Source organism: Thunnus thynnus, chromosome 3 (assembly GCF_963924715.1).
Source record: "Thunnus thynnus chromosome 3, fThuThy2.1, whole genome shotgun sequence".
NCBI lineage: Eukaryota > Metazoa > Chordata > Actinopteri > Scombriformes > Scombridae > Thunnus > Thunnus thynnus.
In genome coordinates, this window is record NC_089519.1 from 9,771,000 (window position 1) to 9,792,360 (window position 21,361).

Below are 21,361 nucleotides of genomic sequence, written 5' to 3' on the forward strand. Positions count from 1 at the left end.
GTGTGTGCCCAGATTTGGAAGGAAACTTGCAGTAATAAGGGGTGAAGTGGAGAGAGAAATTCAGGCTCTTGTGTCTAAGAGAGACAATGTCCACACACACCACCCCTACCATGCCTGGGACCCTGTGCCCTCTCTGTCAGCAGCCTCTGCAGGTAACAGACAACAAACATTTACACACTTTATATCTTTAGCTCCTGCAATGACGCCTACCACATGTTTAATTTACTAATTAAATTTAATTTCTTCATTTCTGTTTCAGCAGGCACACTGATCAGCCATGAGAAGCTACTGCTTCAGATCAACACAGAGAGGGAGATGGGCAACATGGACTACAAACTGGGACAAGTAAGAGACGCATGAAAGAAGAGGAAGGAAAAATAAAGGAAGCTTGAGGAGTGCTTTTTTAGATTTTCAATAGTTAAATGCTAAGGGTTTGTTCTACTTGTCATCGCTCTTTCTCCAGGTCTCCATCCATTCAGTTTGGCTAGGTAACAACATCACCCCGCTTAGGGAGGAAGAATGGGGTGAGGATGAAGAAGATGAAGCAGACACTCCAGCACCCACCTCCCCACCCATATCTCCTATTAACTCCAGGTCAGACAAATAATTTGCAGGCATACACACATTTCTTCAGTTTCTACACATACGCACTGAAACAAGCACGCACACGCCCTGACCTACTGCTGTCTGTGTGCTTTCAGGAAGCACCGTGCAGGTGTGGACATTCACTCATGTTCCCAGTTTCTCCTGGAGCTCTACAGTCAGTGGCTAATCCCTGGCTCCCCGAGTAACAGGAGGACTCCGACCATACTCGTCAGTGAAGTGGTCCGATCGGTGAGCTACGATGCACATGCTCAATTTCATCTCGCTTGTTCAGCTAAGGATCTGTCTGCTCACATTAGTAAAAGATTGTCTGCTTTTCTCTGAGGAATGGTTTTGAACCTCAAAACAGTTTAGCTGAACCACAGACAATAAAATGCTGCTTGTCTGTCTTCAGAAAAGGGAAAAAATACTAAAAAGAATCTTTAAATTTTCTTTAGGTTTCACATTAGGTCATGTTAAACTTGACCTTAAGTTTTTGTGGCATCTCTCTCTTGTCTCTGTAGCTGCTGGCAGTGTCGGACCTGTTCACGGAGAGGAACCAGTTTGACATGATGTTCTCCACCCTGATGGAACTACAGAAGCTCCACCCGCCCGAGGATGAGATCCTCAATCAGTACCTGGTGCCTGCCATCTGCAAGGCAGCTGCTGTGTTGGGCATGGTGAGTAGAGCTGTGTGTGTGTGGTGGATGGAGGAGGGGTGGGGCAAAGATGATTTTGTTATATAGAAGAGCTGTAATCATTTACCATTAAAGCTACAGACAATATGCAAGACACCTCAACCTTGTTTTTTTTTATTTTTAAAAAGGACAAAGCAATAGCAGAGCCTGTGTGTCGCCTGTTGGAGACGACCCTGCGCAGCACCCACCTGCCCAGCCGCATGGGGGCTCTGCATGGAGTGCTGTATGTGTTGGAGTGTGACCTGCTGGATGACACAGCCAAACAGCTGATCCCTACCATCTCTGAATACCTGCTCTCCAACCTTAGGGCTATCGCTCAGTGAGTATCACACTCATCCTCTGTTTCAGAAACACACACACACACAGACCTCATTTCATTTAATAAGCTGGATTAATGATGAAAGAGCCTCGGAGAATATGTGTTTAATGTCAGTGACTGCACTGTAAGTAGATCTTGAAATAAGTTTGTTTCATCCACCTTAATAAGGTGAAGAGTGCAGTGCAACTCTTGGCCACTAGGTGCTGCCCTTCACATTTCAAACAAATATCAACTGGTCTTTCTATTTAGTCCATTTCGTCCAGGTATTTTTGGGCCCATTACTTCATATATTTCTCTCCTCTCCTGTGTCCTGCAGCTGTGTGAACCTACATAATCAGCAGCATGTGTTGGTGATGTGCGCAGTGGCCTTCTACATGATGGAGAACTACCCTCTGGATGTAGGAGCTGAGTTTATGGCTGGAATTATACAGGTAAATAAGCCTTTTTCTTTTATTTTAAAAGAATCAGTCTGCATATTTGTGACAAATTAAGTTGTATCCTGAATACTTAAGTACCTCATTAGCTTTTTGCAGTGTGTCTGGCATTATACATCCTTTCCTTTTTTGATCTGTTCTCTTTCTTTTCTTATCTCCTGCTTCTGTCCCTGTCTTCCAGGTGTGCGGTGTGATGGTGTCGGCCAGCGAGGACTCCACTCCCTCGGTCATCTATCACTGTGTGCTGCGGGGTCTGGAGCGCCTCCTGCTGTCAGAGCAGTTGTCACGCGTGGATGGAGAAGCGCTGGTCAAACTCAGCGTGGACAGAGTGAACATGCCGTCACCACACAGAGCCATGGCTGCCCTGGGCCTCATGCTCACCTGCATGTACACTGGTAAGCAAGACGCTAATTAACTGACGCACATCAAATCTACCACTGAATGCACTGTTGTATCTTGCATGCGGGCTAACTCACCAGCATGCACAACATTAAGACTGGTGCTACCATCACTGCTGCTGTGACTTGACTTTCACAATCCACTGCTCACTATAGCATCGAGCTAGCTGGCTAACTCACCTGCATAGACACTCTTTATTAGTGGTAGACTAATTTATAATTGGTTATCCCCACTTAAGCTTGCTGACCAGCAAGTTTAACTATTACTCTACCACAATAAAGCTGTTTCCCATTTATTCCTAGTGTTCTCATCCTAGACTCCATCCTTTCCTAATAGCATGTAAAATAAAGTGTTATCCCTGTGAAGTGACCCTTCCACCTCCCCCTACATATTTGCCTTTGCTATCATAAACTACAGAGCCCACTATCACTAGAATCTTTTTTTAAATCTTGTTTGTTCAAGATAACTTGTGCATACAAGACAAAATATCTTACAGGACTTAAGGGCTTCTGTATTAACACCTTTCAAACACCTAAAAATATTGTATCATGTAGGATTTGATTTGCTGTTAAATGTTAAAGTGTTCCTCCACTCAACCCCAATCCCACTTGTGGCCTCTGATGTGTAAAAGTCAGTAAAGTAGTGTCCCATTTCTGCAGTTATTTTATCTCAACCCCTCACAGCTGTGAGTGACTGAAACAAAGGGGAAGTGTTAAAGAGGAAATCTGGGACAAGCTTAAGAATAACTATGTGGGAATGTGTTGCTGCAGCTAGGCGTACTGAAAAACTGACTTGCGAGCTTGCGCCTGACTGTGTATGCCAAAATTGCATGCAGCTGACAGTACATACTATCCACATGACAAATTGCTGAACGTTTTTATATTTAGTGATACATCAAAAGCGCACCGATTTATATGCACGAGAGTCTCCATCTTAGATTAATGTTGTATAATGAAAGTATACTGTACCCACAATTTCAATCGCAACAATAATTTGTCATAGTACCAAATTTGCATGTTTACATTTGCCACATTTTACACATCAGCTGTCTTTACACCCACAGTTAGTAATGTCAGTAACACTTGCTTGTACTCACTGTGAACCATGTCATGACTAATATTAGCTATTTAAATTCATTACATCTCATAACAGTGTAACAGACATTTCAAAGCTCCAACCAGCCTTATATGATGGCATTTAGGGAAAAAAAAATCCTGCTTGCACCCTGCATGTGATTTTATGTATTGTATACATCTGATATACCCTACCTCTAACCCCTACGTTGGCCCCAACTAACTCTAGCAACCCTAAGCATTTTCTTCTCCTTGTGCTGGCGGGTTAAATAACATTTCTTTGTTGCCAAGAGCAATCCAGCAAATTCTTTGAGTAAACCCAAACTCTTGCAAACCAACTTTTTAACTTTGTTCATACTTCCCTTTTATGTGCTTTACAGCTAAGCAAGCTGAAGCACATTCAGGTCACAGGAGAGGCTAAGCTAGAATGTAATGTACTCAAGAAACATGCAATAGAAAACCTCTAATACTTTAAGCACTAGTCACTTGCAAAAGAAACTACTAAGGAAGGAATATAAAGCCAATTTGACTGAAGGTAGCTCCCAGAAATTCACCAATCTTCTATTTTGAGGTCAACTAAATTCTCATCTGAATCTTGTGATTATCGGTGTCCATACTCCCATTCTAACCTCTCCCCCACTGGTTCAACCGGTGCCACCCCCCCCTCTCGTCTTCTCAGCGGTGCTTGCGTCGGGTTCAGAAGTGACAGGGGTTAGAGGTCAGGTTGACTCTGGCTCTGCCGTAGCGGAGGCGGCGGGCGTCACAGCGGGTCATGTTGGTTTCTCCTCAGGCAAGGAGAAAGCCAGCCCCGCCAGTCGCCCCGCCCACTCTGACCCTCAGGCCCCAGACAGCGAGTCGATCATTGTTGCCATGGAGAGGGTCTCTGTGCTCTTCGACAGGTAGACGCACTCCCACACACACACACACACACACACACACACCCTCAGTTCTACATAAATTGCAGAGCTTTGGTAACAGAAAAAGACTACGTTACTTATTCTCCAGCTTTCTTCCTTCACCTTCAAGGTGATGATCTCTGTGGGTTTGTAGTGTCCAAAAAATAATTTGATGGTGGCAGCTGCTGTACTTCTTGATAAACCGTAGATGCACTTGTTTTTTTTCTTATCATGATTTGCTCTTCCGTGGGGGGGGTTTCCTGTTCGCAGGATCAGGAAGGGTTTACCCAGCGAGGCTCGAGTGGTGTCCAGAATTCTGCCTCAGTTTCTGGACGACTTCTTCCCACCACAGGACGTCATGAACAAGGTCATCGGAGAGTTTTTGTCCAATCAGCAGCCCTATCCGCAATTCATGGCCACTGTCGTCTACAAGGTTAGTAGCAGGACATGAGTTCATGCCAATCAAAAATACATTTTCTCTCTCGCAGTTTATGCCCTACTATAACGACCTGGAAAACATACTTTGCAGGAGAGTCACAAGACAGAATGTGATCTGATAAACGTATTTCGACATTTCGAGGTGTTTGCTATTGTGAATGTTGGCTCACTGTCATGGCTTACTGGGATGACACATGGATAGAACAGAGCCATTATCAATGTTATTATTAACACCTGTGCTTCTCCTGCTTTGAAAAATGAAAATGGTTGTACTCCACTCTTTGTATTGTCAAATCAGATTCTTTCACCAGACAAATACAACAGTGCTCTCAAGTCTCTCTGCTCTTTTACTGGTAGTTTGCTTCTTGCAAGGAGCCTGACACAGAATTTCAATGAAGTTGTTACTTGGTACCTCCATTTTGACAACTCTAGCCAGCTCTTTGTCTAATCAGACCCGTTGTCTGATTTTAGACAAAGGTTGTCAAGACAACATCAAGCAGGAGCAGAGACACTGTGACCCTTCTTCTCTTTTTTTTACAGGGATGTAAAATAAAGAATAAACGAGATCAATGTCATTGTACTGTTACAATTGAGAGTATAATAAAATAAGAAGCAGTCTGCAAAACCTCCAGTGAGAATCTAGCCCAGTACATGAAAGCTGGACTGGTCAAACTGGGGGGAGTGGTTTAAGTGGTGATGCGAAACTGGCAATGCCTTTTTAAAACTACATGTTGTAGATGTAAAAAATAAGAATGAATCTGTGACTTTATTGTGCATTTTTTTATTGATTCCTTTCCCAAGTAAATCTACATTGTCTATTGTTGCAAAAATCAAACTGAATGCTGAGCTGCTTTTTTTCAGACGCTTTAAACAATGTCACACTTCAGTGAGATTTTAACTTTCCTTCTGCTGTGCATCCACCTCCAGGTTTTCCAGACACTCCATGCCACAGGCCAGTCATCTATGGTGCGAGACTGGGTGCTGCTGTCCTTGTCAAACTTCACCCAGAGGACACCGGTGGCCATGGCCATGTGGAGCCTCTCCTGCTTCTTTGTCTCTGCTTCCACCTCCCAGTGGATCTCAGCCCTGTATCCTTCCATGACATACAGTAAAGCTCATGAGCGAGACGCTGATTGGGTTGTTATATGTAGTAGCATAGAGGTGTAAATGTACCAAACAGTGTGAGCTGTTGTCCTTAACCCCCCTTGCTCTTAACCAGACTGCCACACGTAATCAGCCGAATGGGCTCCAGCGAGGTGGTGGACGTCAACCTGTTCTGCCTGGTGGCCATGGACTTCTACAGGCACCAGATTGACGAGGAGCTGGACCGCAGGGCTTTCCAATCTGTCTTTGAGACTGTGGCCTCGCCAGGCAGCCCTTATTACCAGCTGCTGGGCTGCTTGAAGTCAATCCACCAGGATACATCACTCTGAGGGTAGCGGATTGAGATGGACACGGAGGCAAAGAGAGTAGCTGTGGGGCGGGGTGGGGGGGGATGAAGCACGGGGGAGAAAAGTGGATTAGAGTGATGATTGTGGTAGGGTGAGAAACGAGCTCACCATATACACCTCAAGCTGAGACGGAGGGGAGGAAAAGAATGTGTTAGAATAATCTACTGTAGCCTCATCCGTTTCCCTCCTTTTCACTGATCTGAAATGAGAAGAACTACTGATGTCACCATGATGAATTCAGTAGTCAATCCGTATAACTATTAGGGTGTATGTTAAATGTAAAAGGACAGTCTGTGAATAGGAAGAGTGATTATATGAAGGACACTGACTGCAAAACCTTCAAACTGTGGTTCTGCCTACAACCACAACCCCCTCCCCTGCACAGAGCATTCCTCGAGACGAACGACAGCACCTTCGAACACTTCCTCCTACCCAGCACCTTGATTAAAAAAAACAAACATATAAAGATAACATTAATCAAACACAAAATTAGATTTATTTTCCTGTGAGGACTTGCTTGAGTATTGTGATGTCAGTAAAGTCAAATAGAGAAAAAAAAAAATAGAAAATGCAAAGTATTTACTATATTTCAAGTTTCAATGCATCTATTTTTCAGTGCATTTTTTGTTAGAGTGCTTAAAGTCTGGTTAGGAAACTGACAATGGGCTGACACAGGAGATGTAGTCAGAAATGCCTGCTTAATGTTGTCAATAATTAGTATCTTTTGAAGACTTTTTTTTTTTTTTTTAAATATTTAAGTTACTTGTTGTCCTTATGTGACACACACAGAGTGAGTTAAATAGTAAAATATTTTATGTGTAAGAATGATCACTAATAGCCATAGTAATTTGTTTTCAAGATGATGATGAGAAGCAGGGGATGGATGTTGCACATGTATACGTCACTGCAAAAAAAAGGGCAACTTGTTTGCACCCGTTTCAGCAAGTTGTTACAGTTCCTGTATCTGTGCAGTGGCCTGTTGTGGATGCGTCATTGAGAGAACAAAGAACTAGACAGGTATATATTCATTTTCTGCCGCTTTCCAAAATTATACAGTTTTAATTGTTTTCAAGGGCCCATATACACTATCAACACTTGAGACAGTGAAAACTGTTGAGCAAGAAAAATACCAAAATTGCAGTGTGGTTTTTTTAATTTTTTTTTTTTTTTTATCAGTAGCAGAGGGGGAAAACATTTCCTCATGATTTTATGATATTGCTCATCTGTCTAGTCTTTTTTTTTTTTTTTTTTTTTAAATTTCTTTCGAGTCTTGTATGATGATCCCACAGTGCACCTGAATGATTCCACCTGTCCATTTCCTGTACTTTTTTAATTCTCAGGATGTTAAGATGTGATTATTATTGTTGTAATAAGACAAAGTAATTTACAGTCATCTTTAAATGGAGTTACCTTCGTATCTTGTACAAAGTAATTGTAAAGTAATATGAAAGCCATGGTGCATGATAAGAACTGTGTAAAGATGAGAGATCTTTAAATTGACAGTAAGACAATGTGATGCCATTTTCTTTTCTGTCTGTCCGTTTTAAAACACACACATAGATATATGATCAGAAAAAAAAAAGTGAATCAGAAGACCGCAGAATGCAGAAAGCAACAAGCTTATAGTGTTTTTATTGAAGACTTGACCTTGAGTTGCCTGGGAGCGTGCTGGGCTTCGTTACTCTGTACATACACTTGCCTTAGATAAAGACTGAATATATGTATGTCCTGTACACTGAAAGCTTGAAAGCATGCTTAGCATTACTGCTATTTTCTTGCATAGTCCTTAATACTGTATTTCCATGGGTACTGTTGTGTGGAAGAGATGCAACACAATCCAAAGGGAGCCTTGTAACCTTAGCAACCAACAGCAGCTTTGACAAATCAACAGAGGAGGAAGTGTAGCGTAGTGACGCCACGGGACAGCAGGAATTTTCTGTTTTTGTTGAGCTTTAAATATTGTTTTGTCTCTGTTAAAGATTGGTAAATATTTCATCATTCATTGTCTTTGTGCAGAATATTAAAAATACACCTAGCACTTAAAAACTTGAACTTCTTCTCATGTTGTTAGGCGCTTTCTGGATATGCAACGAGTCCTACAGTACATAAAAGTAAAAACATCACAGCGATTTTTGTTTGCTCAATATGGTACCACTTTCCAACCTTAAAGGCAATGTGACTGGTTTCCTTTGATCATGTTAAATTAATGTATTCACACAATAAATGAGTGAGTCCTCTGCTGCTTGGCAGACTGCAGCTGTTATTGAAATTCCAGTGTGAGGCCTCCCTGAAGCAGATTAAATGAACCTAAATGAGTCCTGTTTTCCCTCAGTAGGAAGATCAACAGTCTCTTCAGAGTCTATTTGGATTTTGTGTCGAGAGGGTAAAAGTAATGGAGGATGTCAAAACAACCTTTTTTTTCTGCACTGCTTTAAGGAAATTATTCAAAAACAGGATTTCATACTGCTTGAGTGAACAAAGTTTCTTTTCAGTTTGTCTTTGAGTATCTTCTCCGGGCATAAGAAGAGCAAAAGACTGACTGGACACCCCTGCAGGGGGTAATGCGATTGCCCAGAAATCTTTTGTGGTTTTGGGAGATGGGCGTGGAGGTCAGGGACAAAGGTCATGTTCAACTGGTTTAACACGCTTCCCTTGAAGACATTTTTTTCCACTTTCCTCCCATTTGAAGAAGGAACAATTCAGAGCATATTTGACAACTTACATTGTCAAGTTACTGGTTTAATGTAATAAAAAAATAAATAAATGCTGAGAATCATTTAAAGCTTTTCTCTGCCGGGTTCATAAAATGTCCCATAATGTGAACTGTCTTTGCGATTAACATGTTAGTGCTTGGCTCTAAAAAAAATACCTCTTTTCCTCTTTCTTGAAAATACAGTTTGGCGTCTACTTGCCGCTATTTAGAATTACTCGATCCTGTTTCTGTGGAGGCTGCAGAAGAGGCACAGACTAAGAACGATGGGATTCCCTTTCTTCAGTTTGGACCCCCAGCAGGACCCTCGGAGCCTTCACATTTATTTTTTACAATTGCCTGTAAAAAAAAAAAAAAAAGAATGAAAGAGATAGTGTATTTCAGTTGATTTGATTATTTTAAAGAGATTAATCACTGCATATGATCTGTTGAAAACATGAATAAATTATTTAAAGATGTTAAAGTTATCTTGTGTGATGCTCGTGATTTGATTATATGACTTTCTTCCTGAGAGTTCAAAGGCAAACCAGAAGGTGTCGTATGTGCTTTCAGGTAAAGATAGTACAAATTTGATTGCTCAGCACACACAGGATCCACTGTGTCTCCGCTGTGTTCCTGGGAAAATCGCACCAACATGATCAACCTGGGAGGTTACAACTATTAAAACGTTCTGCCTCGTCTTCCTCTGTGCCAGAAAGAACAAGCTGTTTCCACCCAACAAGATTAGCCAGAAGGGCAACAAATGGTCAAGCTGAGCTGGGCACACAGAAAATACACCATTTACCAACATGTTCTCATTGAAAAGGTCTATTGTAGCATATTATATTTATATCATGTCGTGAATCCAGTTATCTGACCTTTAACTGACTTCTTACATGATCAAGTTATCACATTTTGCACAATTTCCTTTTCTCAGCAAGCCTGTAATTCCCTTTTATAGACCACACAGTATGAAAATATATGTGGCTCCTGGTTTTTTACAGGAGCCCATTAAGATGTTGCTTCATGATTAAAAGGTATTAACAAGATTACCCAGCAGCTACCATATGGCTCATGAAGCCCTGAGCTAAAATCATGATGGCCCAGGTATTAAGCAACTGCACATGGCAAACACTTCCAATGGCTGAACTTTACAAAGGGTTTTATCTTGTCATCTGTATGATTTACAGTCAGCATAGCACATATTTACAATGTAAAACTAAGTACATCATTAAGATGAGCAGGTTCCAAGAGATGTACTGATATCCTAACAATGTTTTAGATATTTCTGTTGGAGCTTGTTGCGACTCTACATAGCAAAATCGGAACTTTTGAAGGTAAGAAAACCAACAATAAATCAACAGGTGTGTGAATGTCTTACTGTGTTGTAACTGGTTGTCTTTCTAGTTTGAAACAGCAATTCAGGTATCAAAGTTAAGCTACTCTGTACACATCAAAGATTTTTTTGACACTCAGACATGCAGATTTCTTGCTGAAACAGGCAACTTTTATTACATCACTGGCATGAAGAACAACTGTTTCATATTTAAGCTGTTTTGAGAATTTTGAGTCATTTTTAAGAAAAAAAAAAAGTTTCTGTGATTCCAACTTCTCAAATGTGAATATTTTATGGTTTCTTTAGTCTTCTGTGCCAGTAAACTGAATATCTTTGACTTGTGGACAAAACAAGACATTTGAAGACATCACCCTGGGCTCTGGGAAACAGTGAGTGACATTTTTCATCATTTTCTGACATTTTAACTAATCAATAAATCATGAAGATAATCGACAGATTATAGACAACACTTTTTATTCTCATTCATTCATCATTACATTTATTAGCAATAATAAAAACAGGCAAGATCTTAATATTCTAGTGTGAGAATCCAAACTAAATGTAGCAGCGTATCAGACAGAGCTTTACAAAATGAACAACTTACATTAATATCAGCTTTAAACTTTGTTATGTAATGTTAGTTTCAACAATTTATTGGTGATTGTATATTGGACCATAAGAAAACACAGCGATAGACAAGTATGTTGAGTTTTCAACAACAAACAGGAACACCCCGCTCCCCTGTCCCAACCTGCCTTACCACCATACAAACTTATAATAAATAAAAGTAAAAAATAATAAACAGATTAATCAATAACGAAAAGAATTGTTAGTTGCAGCCCTGAGGCTTTTTCATCATAACTCATTTTTATTATCATATTTATGTTGTGTTCTATTGTATTAATACTGTAGCGATTTGAGTTTCACTATGAATGAAGAGTGCAGTACAAATTAAATGTATTACCATTATTATTATTATATTTAATACATAGTAGGGTTATCTTTAGTTCAAGGACCCTTCCTCCAAAAACCAGACAGGGCCTGATGTCACTGCTCAGCAGCTGTTTGCCCTCAGCCTCAGTAAACTTGTCTTTCCCAGACATAATAGATAATATAGCCAATATGAAAATAAGGAATTTAAACACTTTACAGTGGATTTTCTTGCATTATTTGAACAGTTTGATGCCCCCCTCCCCTCCCTCTGCTGCCCACTCTCTAAACACACCTCCCTCTCCTCCGGTCCTCCTCCTCCTCCTCTTTAAGGCTACTTCGCCAGATGGTGCAGCCTTTTCTTTTGTTTACCCATCGTGTCCATGAGTTTACCTAACTAACCTTAGCTACAAAACTATGGCCACTGCCCGGGCAGCAGCATCGTCTGGCACCGACAAGTAAGTCATTTCTCTCACTACTTCTCCTACTGGGTGAACCCGCTAGACCAAAAAACGTCTTTTGTCGGAACATGAAAAAAAGACCTGCATCCACCTTTTTACTTTGCTGTCGCTGCTTTACAACTTGAGGCGTTATGTTACCCAGCTGTTGTCGTTCCCCTCTGCTGTCTCTCTTTCCCGCTGCGTGGTGGTAAAACACACATCAATACACGCCCGCTGTTATCAGTAAAACGCCCAACATTCATCAGCTCTACTAGTCACGCTGAATTTTTGACACCTGTGGAGTCCGGCGACTGTTGATACTTTTTATTTGGGATTTCTCAATCTAACTTTTGTCAATTTATCCACATTAACCGTTCACTGTTTTGACTGACAACCCGGGAAACCAATGACAGCATTTAAAAGCCTGTGTACACCGCCGTTGTCATGGTTACAGGCCGACATTCCAAAGAGCTGGAAATCGAGGGGCGGGACTAACGTTTAAGCAGGGGTGGATGCACTTTTTTCGAACAGTAAGTGACGGCAAGAAAAAAGTTTTTAACTCTTGTAAATGAACGGAATAACGCATGCACTCCTCCGCTGTAAAGTCATACTAATACATGCCGTTAATATCCCTCAACAACGGCCATTACCCTAAGAGACCTAGCTTTTGTTAGCATGCGCGGCTAACCTGCTAACGGCAAATGCAACGCGTCAGCTAACTTTTCTTACATTTTCATCTCAGTGAATGTTTTGGACTCTGTATTACCAAATAGTAGAACACGAACGAAAGCGAACCGCCACGTTACTTCTAAGGAGTATGCAACTTTATGAAAGTTAACAAGCTGAAGTTACCACACAGTGCAGGTGTTGTAGGCTGGGTCTGACCAATTTACCTGCATGTCTGCCAGGTGTGAAAACGCCTCTGCTTTGAAAACATGCTTCCCCATTGGACAAAAAGTGTTCAGACTCCACCCTATCCAGCTTTTGCCGCATGTAGAGTCCCTTCCCCTCCACACACTTTATTTACTACCATCACTGCACTCAATAACAGTATAATAATTGCATTCCTTGACATTTTGTCAGATTTTATTACCATATTGAGTTGCTATACTGCCACATAGGCTACACAGACAGCATATTTGGTCTACATATAAAATAAAAGTATGATAGAGGCTCAGGTAGAGACAACAGGAGTATGTTAGTATAGGAAAAAACTCTCATGGTTGACTTGGCTCTGTTCTGCTCTGCTGCAGGTAAATGAGCGGGAGCGACTGACACCAGGATGGGATTGCTTCAGTAGCGAGCCGGTGCCAGAGCTAAAGCCAAACTCTCACCCCTCTGCTGCATTTAGAACTGCGACTCATTTTTTCGTAGCAGCTTGACAGCAGAGCCGTTTGACAAGGAGACAGACAGTGGATATGTGTCCCTGATTGAGCATCACAGAGCATAGGGACATATAATGACTAATTGAAACTCACTCAATTAATGGACAAGAGAAAGTTCCCTGGCACAATGTTCAGGCAAGGGGATGCATCATCCAAGAGACGCCCTGGTGGTGGAAGTGGGCTCGGTCTGCCCCAGCCTCCTCCACCCTCCTCATCCTCCTCCACTCAGCAGGGCCGTATCCGGGCTGTGGAGGTGGCAAGAGGGAGAACTGGGTATGGTTTTACACTGTCAGGCCAAAGCCCTTGTGTTCTCAGCTGCATTCTGAAAGGGAGCCCTGCGGACTATGTGGGTTTGCGATCAGGAGACTACATCCTCTCTGTCAATGACATCAACGTCTCCAAGGCGTCACATGAGGACGTGGTCAAACTGATTGGACGTTGCTCTGGCGTCTTGAAACTAGTAATTGCTGAGGGAGAGCGTCACAGACGACACCATCACCACCAACGCACCTCTGGTGGTCGTCACCATAGCAGCAACACAATGGCAGCATCTTACCTGGACTCATGCTCTAGCGATGATGAGTTGGATGGTTTCTACGACAATAGTGTTAACAACAACAATAACAGCAGGTCAGGCTGTGGAGCCCGTGGGGGTTGGTACAAACCTAAACTGGATTCTAAGCAGCTGGGCATCAACCGGGCAGAGAAGGTGGTGGCGGAGCTGCAGTCTGGAGGAATTTTTAACATGATCTTTGAGAACTCCAGCCACTCTTCCAGCAGCTCAGACAAGGACAGACCTGGGGTCACCTCATCGTCCAAACCACGCCCGCTGTCTGATCCAGAGTTCCCCCCATATCGTAGCTCCTCCCGTTCTCAGAGCAACCCCATCCTACTCTCTGAGGAGGAGATGGCTCAGGTTCTTTGTGATGATTCGGTCTTCCTGGACTCAGACTTCCGCCATCTGCACCTGCACCACCATGAAGAGCAAGACGTGGATGTAGGAGATGGGGGTGACATGGGCTTAGAGCCTGGCGAGGGCATCCTCAATGTGGGCATGATTGTGGGCTATCTTGGCTCCATTGAGCTGGCCTCCACAGGGACAAGTCTAGAGAATGACAGCCTGCAAGCCATCAGAGGGAGCATGAGGCGCCTCAGGGCCGAGCAAAAGATCCATTCACTGGTCCTTATGAAGGTTAGATTAAATGTTCTGTATCCCATCTGAGGACAATAACTTGACATATTTTTTAATTTAGCATAAACAATAGTGGCTTAATGTAAACTCAGTTGCCTAGTAAGCCTTAATCTTGTTTGCCACAAGGCCTCAAAAAAGTCAACACTTAACAGGTCTGTTAGCATTTATACTTAAAGTGCTGGAAAGCAATAAATAAAATGACAAGATTATTCTATTGTAGCAGTATAAACACAGTGTATCAAGATGAAAATTTGTCTGTCATCATGCAATTGCTAAGGATGTCTGGTAACTGTGATTGTCTCATTATTTCCCCTGCTATCAAGTCGTGACATGCGTTACGTATATCCTTCCAGGTCATGCATGACAGTGTGCGTCTGTGCAGTGACAGAGGTCAGGTCCTGGCCACCTATCCTGCAGAAAAACTTGCCTTCAGCGCCTGTTGTCCCGATGACCGGCGATTCTTCGGACTGGTCACAATGCAGGCCACAGATGACCACGATGACCGTTACTTCAGCAACGGAAGAGACGAAGAGGGTGGTTTGAGGACCTCCTGTCACGTGTTCATTGTGGACCCTGACCTCTGCCACCACCAGGTGTGAACAGAGAGACAGTGATGGAATATAATTGTGATTTACAAATCGCACTTCAAACGGAAATACCTCTGTTCCATTTATCACAACTCTATCAAGAGTAAAACCTGAATAAACGGAACTGAATAAATGTGTTTATACAGATACATGGCACATTCTATTATGTAAAATCTGACCTGAAGACCTCACATTGAGGGCGTAGGTGTATTTTTCTACAAAACTGTAACAAAATAAGCTAGAATTCTCAAATATGTGTTTTTTGTAATTTTGTGTAAACACAAAGCAGCTGTAAAAGACATTTTCCTCAATAGAATACAGTCTAAAATACCACATTTCTGCTTCAAATGAGGAAATATCTCATTACAGAATAAGTAAATAAGAATAAGAATCTGGGCAAGCTTTCAATTCCAGCTTGGCAGATGTCAATAGTCAGTGCTACAGACATATTTTGGTTAGTACTCAAAAAGTATTGAGGTATGATGCTGCTTGATTTTTTTTGTTTACAGAAAGCCTTAAGTTTATTTAATTTGCTAATGCTAATCAGCCATAGAAATACTATCAGTTACATTTTATTCAATTAAAAAACATTTAGCAGCAGTACAAATATATACCTGTGCATTTTTTTCAAACATTTGACATTGAAATATTTGTTTTCTCAGGTCCATTTGGGCGTGGCCATAAGGTTTGGCTTTGAGTGTACCCCTGACCCAGACACAGGAGGCTGCCTGGAATTCCCCCCCAGTTCCCAGCCTCTCCTCCAGTTTGTCTCTGTACTCTACCGGGACATGGGGGACAACATTGAAGGGGTCCGGGCCCGGGCTTTCCATGATCCAGACAACGATGCCCAGCAGAACCACAGCACCAGCAGCAACAGTGATAGTGGGATCGGCAACTTTTTACCAGAGGAGAAGAGCAACAGAGTGCTTTTAGTTGACCTTGGAGGTCCTCCTAACAACAATCATGTCTCTGGGCCACGCCACTGGGACAGTCCACCTTCATCCCAGCAGGCCTGGAGCCCCACCCTGGGAGCCGCAGCCTCTCACCCACCTCCTCCTCCTCCACCAGCTCTGAGAAATGGCCACTACCGTCACGAACCACACCTGGCTGACCTCCCTCACCCTCTCCCCTTGGCTCACCCTGACGTGCCCGGCAGGCACTCTCGAGGTGTCCACCCACACCACTACTCACCAGGGAAGCGGGGAGGAGCTGTGGGAGGAGGAGAAAAGAGAGGGGCTGGAGGAGGAGCAGGAGGAGGGGTGGAGCCGCAACGGTGGCTGCCAGTCCATGTACTGAGAGACTGGCGTCAGCAGCACCACCACAGCCACCTCCAGGGCCTGAGCAGCGATCAGGAGTCATACGCCGAATCCACCGACGGATGGTCATCAGCTAACTGCAGCACCCTGCCCCCGCCCATGAACAAGATCCCAGCCGACCGTTACCGGGCCCCACTGGCCCCTGGAGACCACCTGCCACCACCTGGAGGGAGCCAGCCTCCTCCTCCTTCACATCCACACACCCACACCCACCGGCTGGCTGCTCAGAAAGATGAGTGGGCTAAGAAGCTATTTGGTGCTGGTGACAGGGAGAGAACTGGGGCAGAGAGAGGTGAAAGAGAGAAGAAACGAGGGAACACCAAGGATGGAGAGAAAAAGGTAAATTTTTGATAAAATTGTGAAAGTGTTTTTATTAGTCATACCCTTGATTTTTCTATCAGTTTTCCTGCTGACCACTTATTTTACTCATTTTTGTTCACATATTTTAACCTTATAAATGGTCAGTTTTTCCATAACAGTTCATTTTATGATGTGTTACGCTGTGCCAGTTTGCGGGTTGTGGCCTTTTGGAAGAGTTGTGTTAAAAGTGAACATGAGATGAGAAGCCCGGGCAGCAGGTAGCATCCCCCATCACACACCCGTGCTGTGGAAATTTACTCTGACTAGAGTCTGTCCAAGACTACAGTTTATCGAGGCTATAAATCCATCTGTGTTCATCCTCCGCGTTCTCACCCTTTCCCTCTCAACGCCCTGCATTTAATTCGTTCAGGTCTTGAATGAAGTTTCTTTCTCACTCAGATGTAAAACTTTTCAGTGGTTTGAAAGTCTCCATGGACCATGTTTACCCCACCAAACATGCCTGTACTATATTGAATAATGCGAGCACCCCAGTTGGCTCTCTCCCCAGGCTTAGTACAAGTGGATTGATAAGTTATTTATCCCCACTGCTCCAGTATCAGATCATATATTATGCACCAGCCAAGCATCTGCCTTCACTTGAAAACCACCTGTTTCCCTCCGTAATGAGTCTCACTGGTAATAGCAGAGCAGCTTTTCAGACAAGTTTTAGTGGAGTAAATGTATAGTGCACAACTAACAGCTTTATCCTTGCATATAAAAGTTATAGAGTTTCAAACAACATGGTTATATCAATTAATGTGACAAACAGTAAATAAAAATGCTTTAAATTTTCCAATTAAGATAAATCTGCAGTTGAATACATTGGCTGCATTATTTAGTGGGAATACATTTCCTGTTGCATTGAGATGCAGTCCGTTATTGACTGTCTGCTATTGTTTACAGACAAAAGAAAGGAGCAGATACATACAGAGAGTGAAAGATATATATCCAGCCCGACTGGATTCCTTCTGCATTAACCTCTCATCAGCCAGACTGCTGAAACGCTCCTACAGAATCTTTAAAACTATGTAGGAAACAATTGCATCGTCTCTGACTTGATTTACATTTTAAGAAGTTGCTGGGGATAGACTCTTGATTCCTTCATATTGAAACAGGCTGGAGTTTCCCCAGTAAAGCTCTTAGAGGACAGGGTCCCAGGGACCCCAGGGGACAATCAGAGGAAGTGTTTACTAGGCGAGGGGCAGGGTAGAGGCTGACAGTGACAGGAAGGTGGATGTTAACCTCTCTGAAAAATGTCTTCAGACTGGAGACACAGAGCTTTGGAGCTTGTGGCTGTCACGGAATGCCAGCAGTTGAGACAAAATGCTGATTCTGCTGAGATGAATGTAGATTTGTTGCACTTCATCTATCTTTCATAAGTATGTAATACTTTTTTGAGCATTACCTGACTTGTTAAAAACAGTGTATGTGTATTAAGTGTATTGAGGCAATGTGATTTTAATTGCCTATGACTGTTTGCCACATGGTGGCACTGTTTCACTGTTTGGAACCTGCATTACCTTGATCCTCCATAGGAAACCAAGCCAGTTTTTTATTAAAAAAAGCTATACATTAATTTTCCCTGGTATCTGAAGTGTATCTGTCCAACAGAGTAGATATGATTTTTCTCTACTTTCATGACATGTTTGAATTGAATACCTCACTGTGGAATTAAAGTCTTTAAATATACCAAATACAGAAACAAGCAGTTTAATCTTGACTCTTGAAATATGATACATATATTATTTATTTTAGATTTTTTTTTCATTTATTGTATTTCATGTAATCAAAAAATAACCATTTAATTATACTGACTGTGCCTTCAAGGCTTTAGCACATTAATTCAGCTGTGGTCAGATTAGTGTAGTGTTTAAGTGTTTTGTGTGTGTGTGTGTGTGTGTGTGTGTTTGGTTTTTATGTTGACAGCTGTATTGTTGTAAACAGGAAGGATACCTCTTTTCTGTGACATCGATAGCATGTGTTTGTGTGTGAGGAAGAGAGAGAGAGAGAGAGAGAGAGACAGGGGGGAGAAGATCTACTGCACAGATACAAGCTGCGAATTTCCCACTAAAATTTTTGTCTTTCAGATGTTTCTCTGAAAAAGCTCTGGTGCAGCCACACCCATAACAACCCCAGCACCACTGGCTCAGATCAACAGACATTCATTTTCGGTTTAATTTTTATCCAAAATCTCAGTTCATCAAAACCTTTTGTTTGCTTTCCTCATCTTAGCCATCATAAATAAGAGTTGTTTTTAACAGGTAAAACAGAGGTTATGTGAGAATATTTGTGTCAACATCACATCAAATGTTCAAATCTGTGTTATCTGACACACACACACACACACACATACACATGCAGGGTTGACTCGGTATCCAGGCAACACCACTGGTCATCTCCTGATGAAATGCTGCCAAGACCTGCTCCTAATCAGCCAGTCAGATTCAACATGTGTTATAGTTTGGCCTCTGGAGCCTGTCAGCATTGATTCATTCCTCATTAGTCAACTAGGGTCCATTGATATATGCTCTATGCTACAGTGTCTGAAGAAAATGCCATTTGTGAGAAGATAGAAAGCACCAGAATATTACTGTTGTTCTCTAAAGACAAAAGAGCAACAGTTGTTAAAAGGTTAATTATAGACTAATTGTAGACTGTTTGAAGTCAACGCAAGACTAAGCTGCTTCTCATCTTAGTTTATAGCACCAGTCAGCTTGGTTACATCACTGTCAGATGGCTTTTAACAATAAATCTTGATGACCCAGTGACTAATTTTCTCATGTGCTCATTTTAGGCAGCAGTTTATGGCGTCATGTAACAGCTGGCCACTTTTAAGTTCAGTCATTCCAGTTAGTGGGTTTCCACTGCGGTAATCCTTACAAAAATATGAATATCTTGAATATGATTTGTATATATTATCATTAGCTTTATTATTAAATGAAAGAACAGTGAGCAGACACAGTAATAAAACCCAAATAAATGTCCATCTCTTGTTTTTGTCTCTGTGCTATGGCTGTGGTTGACTAAAGTACAATCTGGTACTGCGGGCAAAATGACAAGACTGTACATGCCTAAGTCTAACATGTGGAATTTAACATTTAAGTGGAAAAAAAAGAAACCCCTCTTAAACAGACATGCATGTGTAACAGCAAAACTCCAGACAAGGCTGCACTGATTCTGTTCATGTAAAGCAAAAGACGGTACTGAGCATGTTATGTTATATTTTCATTTACATGACAGTTAGACATTCAATTTTCTATACCACCTGTCCTAATAGTGACACTCAAGTAGAGCAGGACCTGGCTCAAAAGTCAATACACACAGACACCAGTCATATGGTGAAAGGAAATTGTTGTTTTTCTATGTGGTACAGATTAAAATTTCTGTTTGGATAACGGTCAGGATAATTTACTATATGTTTGGATAATGCAAACAAATAGAAAAATTATCATATTATTATCAATGGAAACGTTTTTTTTTTTTTATTAAAGTTGTGTAATAATGTAGACATCCACTGAATTTATGAGAGCATTATTAACAGGTATACTCAAGATATGGTTTTTATTGAACATAGTCCACAGTCCACCAAGAGTGTGAGTACTGTAAAGTCCCCATGCACTAATAATAATAAAGAAATAAACTGAACAAGGGTGTGTTAGAGAGAATGAGTGGTCTGTTATCAAATTATTTATTACGTATATTTTTTCAGGTGTCTGTGTCATAGCTCGACAGATAATGGATTTTTAAGGTTGATGCAGATAACAATACTGATATTTGATAACAATATATCGGCTGCTATTACTTTTAATACAGAACAAAAATGTAGTACAATTATTATTAATTATTATTAACAGACATTTTTGATAAAGATCCCTTAAAGTCTCCTTCCACTGAAAAATGTGTTTTTCTTCTTGTTCCTTCACTTGGATGTTTGTGCTTCACCGTATGATGTATGTTTGACACTAGAAGCTTGTTTTCACATTCTTCTGTTGAAGGGGAAAGTTCCTCTGGGCTCATCTTAAACCTGCAGTGCAGGACTTTTACATGTAAATCAACACCAGTTACATTCAAGCCCTTGCCAAACCAGTTCACACAATGCTGGTGAAGTCTATCACTACCAGATAAATCTTTTTTGTATTTCACAGTATATGGAGTTTTTTAATCTTGTGTCTGTGGCGGCATTCCCGCGCTGGCACACCGGTAGTGCTGAAGGCGGCCGAAGCTAAGTATCCCAGAATGCATTTCACACCAACTGACGGTGATTTCTGTTGTAATTTTCACTGTAGGACTGTTAGTAGGTCACTTTATTAAATTTTAATACTTTTTCAGGTGAGAAAGTAACCATTTAGATTCCCAGTGGTCAGTTTATCCAAATAACACCTGTTTGGAAATTTGCACCAATGTTAAGGGTAACCATAGAGACTTTGCCGGTTGAGCCGGCTAACTTCCAGTTTAGCTCTTCACTAACTTGAATGAGGAGAAAACAATTAAATCATGCAGCTCTTCTAGACTTTCCAAATGTTATCAGACCAAATGGATCAAATTCTGATAGTGAAATGAGTCATTTCGCCGGAGTTGTGACACTCCTCCGTTTTTTTATCCTCCGTTTTACAGCTGCAACAGTAGTGACATAGTCGGCTACAGCAGAGCCTATGACGTAAGCATGTGTCAACAGAGTTTTTGTAATTACTGTCACTGCCAAAAGGGGACACAAAAGTTCTGCACTGCAGGTTTAAATCTGAGTGTACCTACCAGCATGATTTTGTGACATCACAATTAGTTTGGAGCCAATCCCAGTCTAAGTGTGATGTTGATTACACAAACACTGAGAATGGA

General features: G+C 41.8%; 2 protein-coding genes across 20 annotated transcripts in view; both read left to right on the forward strand.

The window, feature by feature from the left end:
- htt (huntingtin) overlaps nucleotides 1-8,559 on the forward strand; it is a 31,711-nt gene extending 23,152 nt beyond the window's left edge. For 3 of the 9 annotated variants that reach the window (XM_067584095.1, XM_067584098.1, XM_067584101.1), the window contains 12 exons: nucleotides 13-152; nucleotides 260-345; nucleotides 464-594; nucleotides 702-834; nucleotides 1,107-1,262; nucleotides 1,409-1,599; nucleotides 1,916-2,030; nucleotides 2,215-2,428; nucleotides 4,185-4,404; nucleotides 4,672-4,834; nucleotides 5,767-5,927; nucleotides 6,059-8,559. In XM_067584095.1, the coding sequence (XP_067440196.1) occupies nucleotides 13-152; nucleotides 260-345; nucleotides 464-594; nucleotides 702-834; nucleotides 1,107-1,262; nucleotides 1,409-1,599; nucleotides 1,916-2,030; nucleotides 2,215-2,428; nucleotides 4,185-4,404; nucleotides 4,672-4,834; nucleotides 5,767-5,927; nucleotides 6,059-6,272 (1,924 nt within the window). In that variant the 3' untranslated portion in view covers nucleotides 6,273-8,559. The remainder of the gene's footprint in view (nucleotides 1-12; nucleotides 153-259; nucleotides 346-463; nucleotides 595-701; nucleotides 835-1,106; nucleotides 1,263-1,408; nucleotides 1,600-1,915; nucleotides 2,031-2,214; nucleotides 2,429-4,184; nucleotides 4,405-4,671; nucleotides 4,835-5,766; nucleotides 5,928-6,058) is intronic. The other 6 variants (XM_067584097.1, XM_067584102.1, XM_067584103.1 and 3 more) reach the window with 3 other exon arrangements.
- Nucleotides 8,560-11,548: 2,989 nt separating this feature from the next.
- The window catches only part of rgs12b (regulator of G protein signaling 12b), a 52,380-nt gene continuing 42,567 nt past the window's right edge, over nucleotides 11,549-21,361 (forward strand). For 10 of the 11 annotated variants that reach the window (XM_067584110.1, XM_067584112.1, XM_067584111.1 and 7 more), the window contains exons 1-4: nucleotides 12,133-12,215; nucleotides 12,939-14,262; nucleotides 14,616-14,855; nucleotides 15,512-16,504. In XM_067584110.1, the coding sequence (XP_067440211.1) occupies nucleotides 13,171-14,262; nucleotides 14,616-14,855; nucleotides 15,512-16,504 (2,325 nt within the window). In that variant the 5' untranslated portion in view covers nucleotides 12,133-12,215; nucleotides 12,939-13,170. Of the gene's footprint in view, nucleotides 11,704-12,132; nucleotides 12,216-12,938; nucleotides 14,263-14,615; nucleotides 14,856-15,511; nucleotides 16,505-21,361 lie in introns of those variants that run through there. The other variant, XM_067584106.1, reaches the window with a different exon arrangement.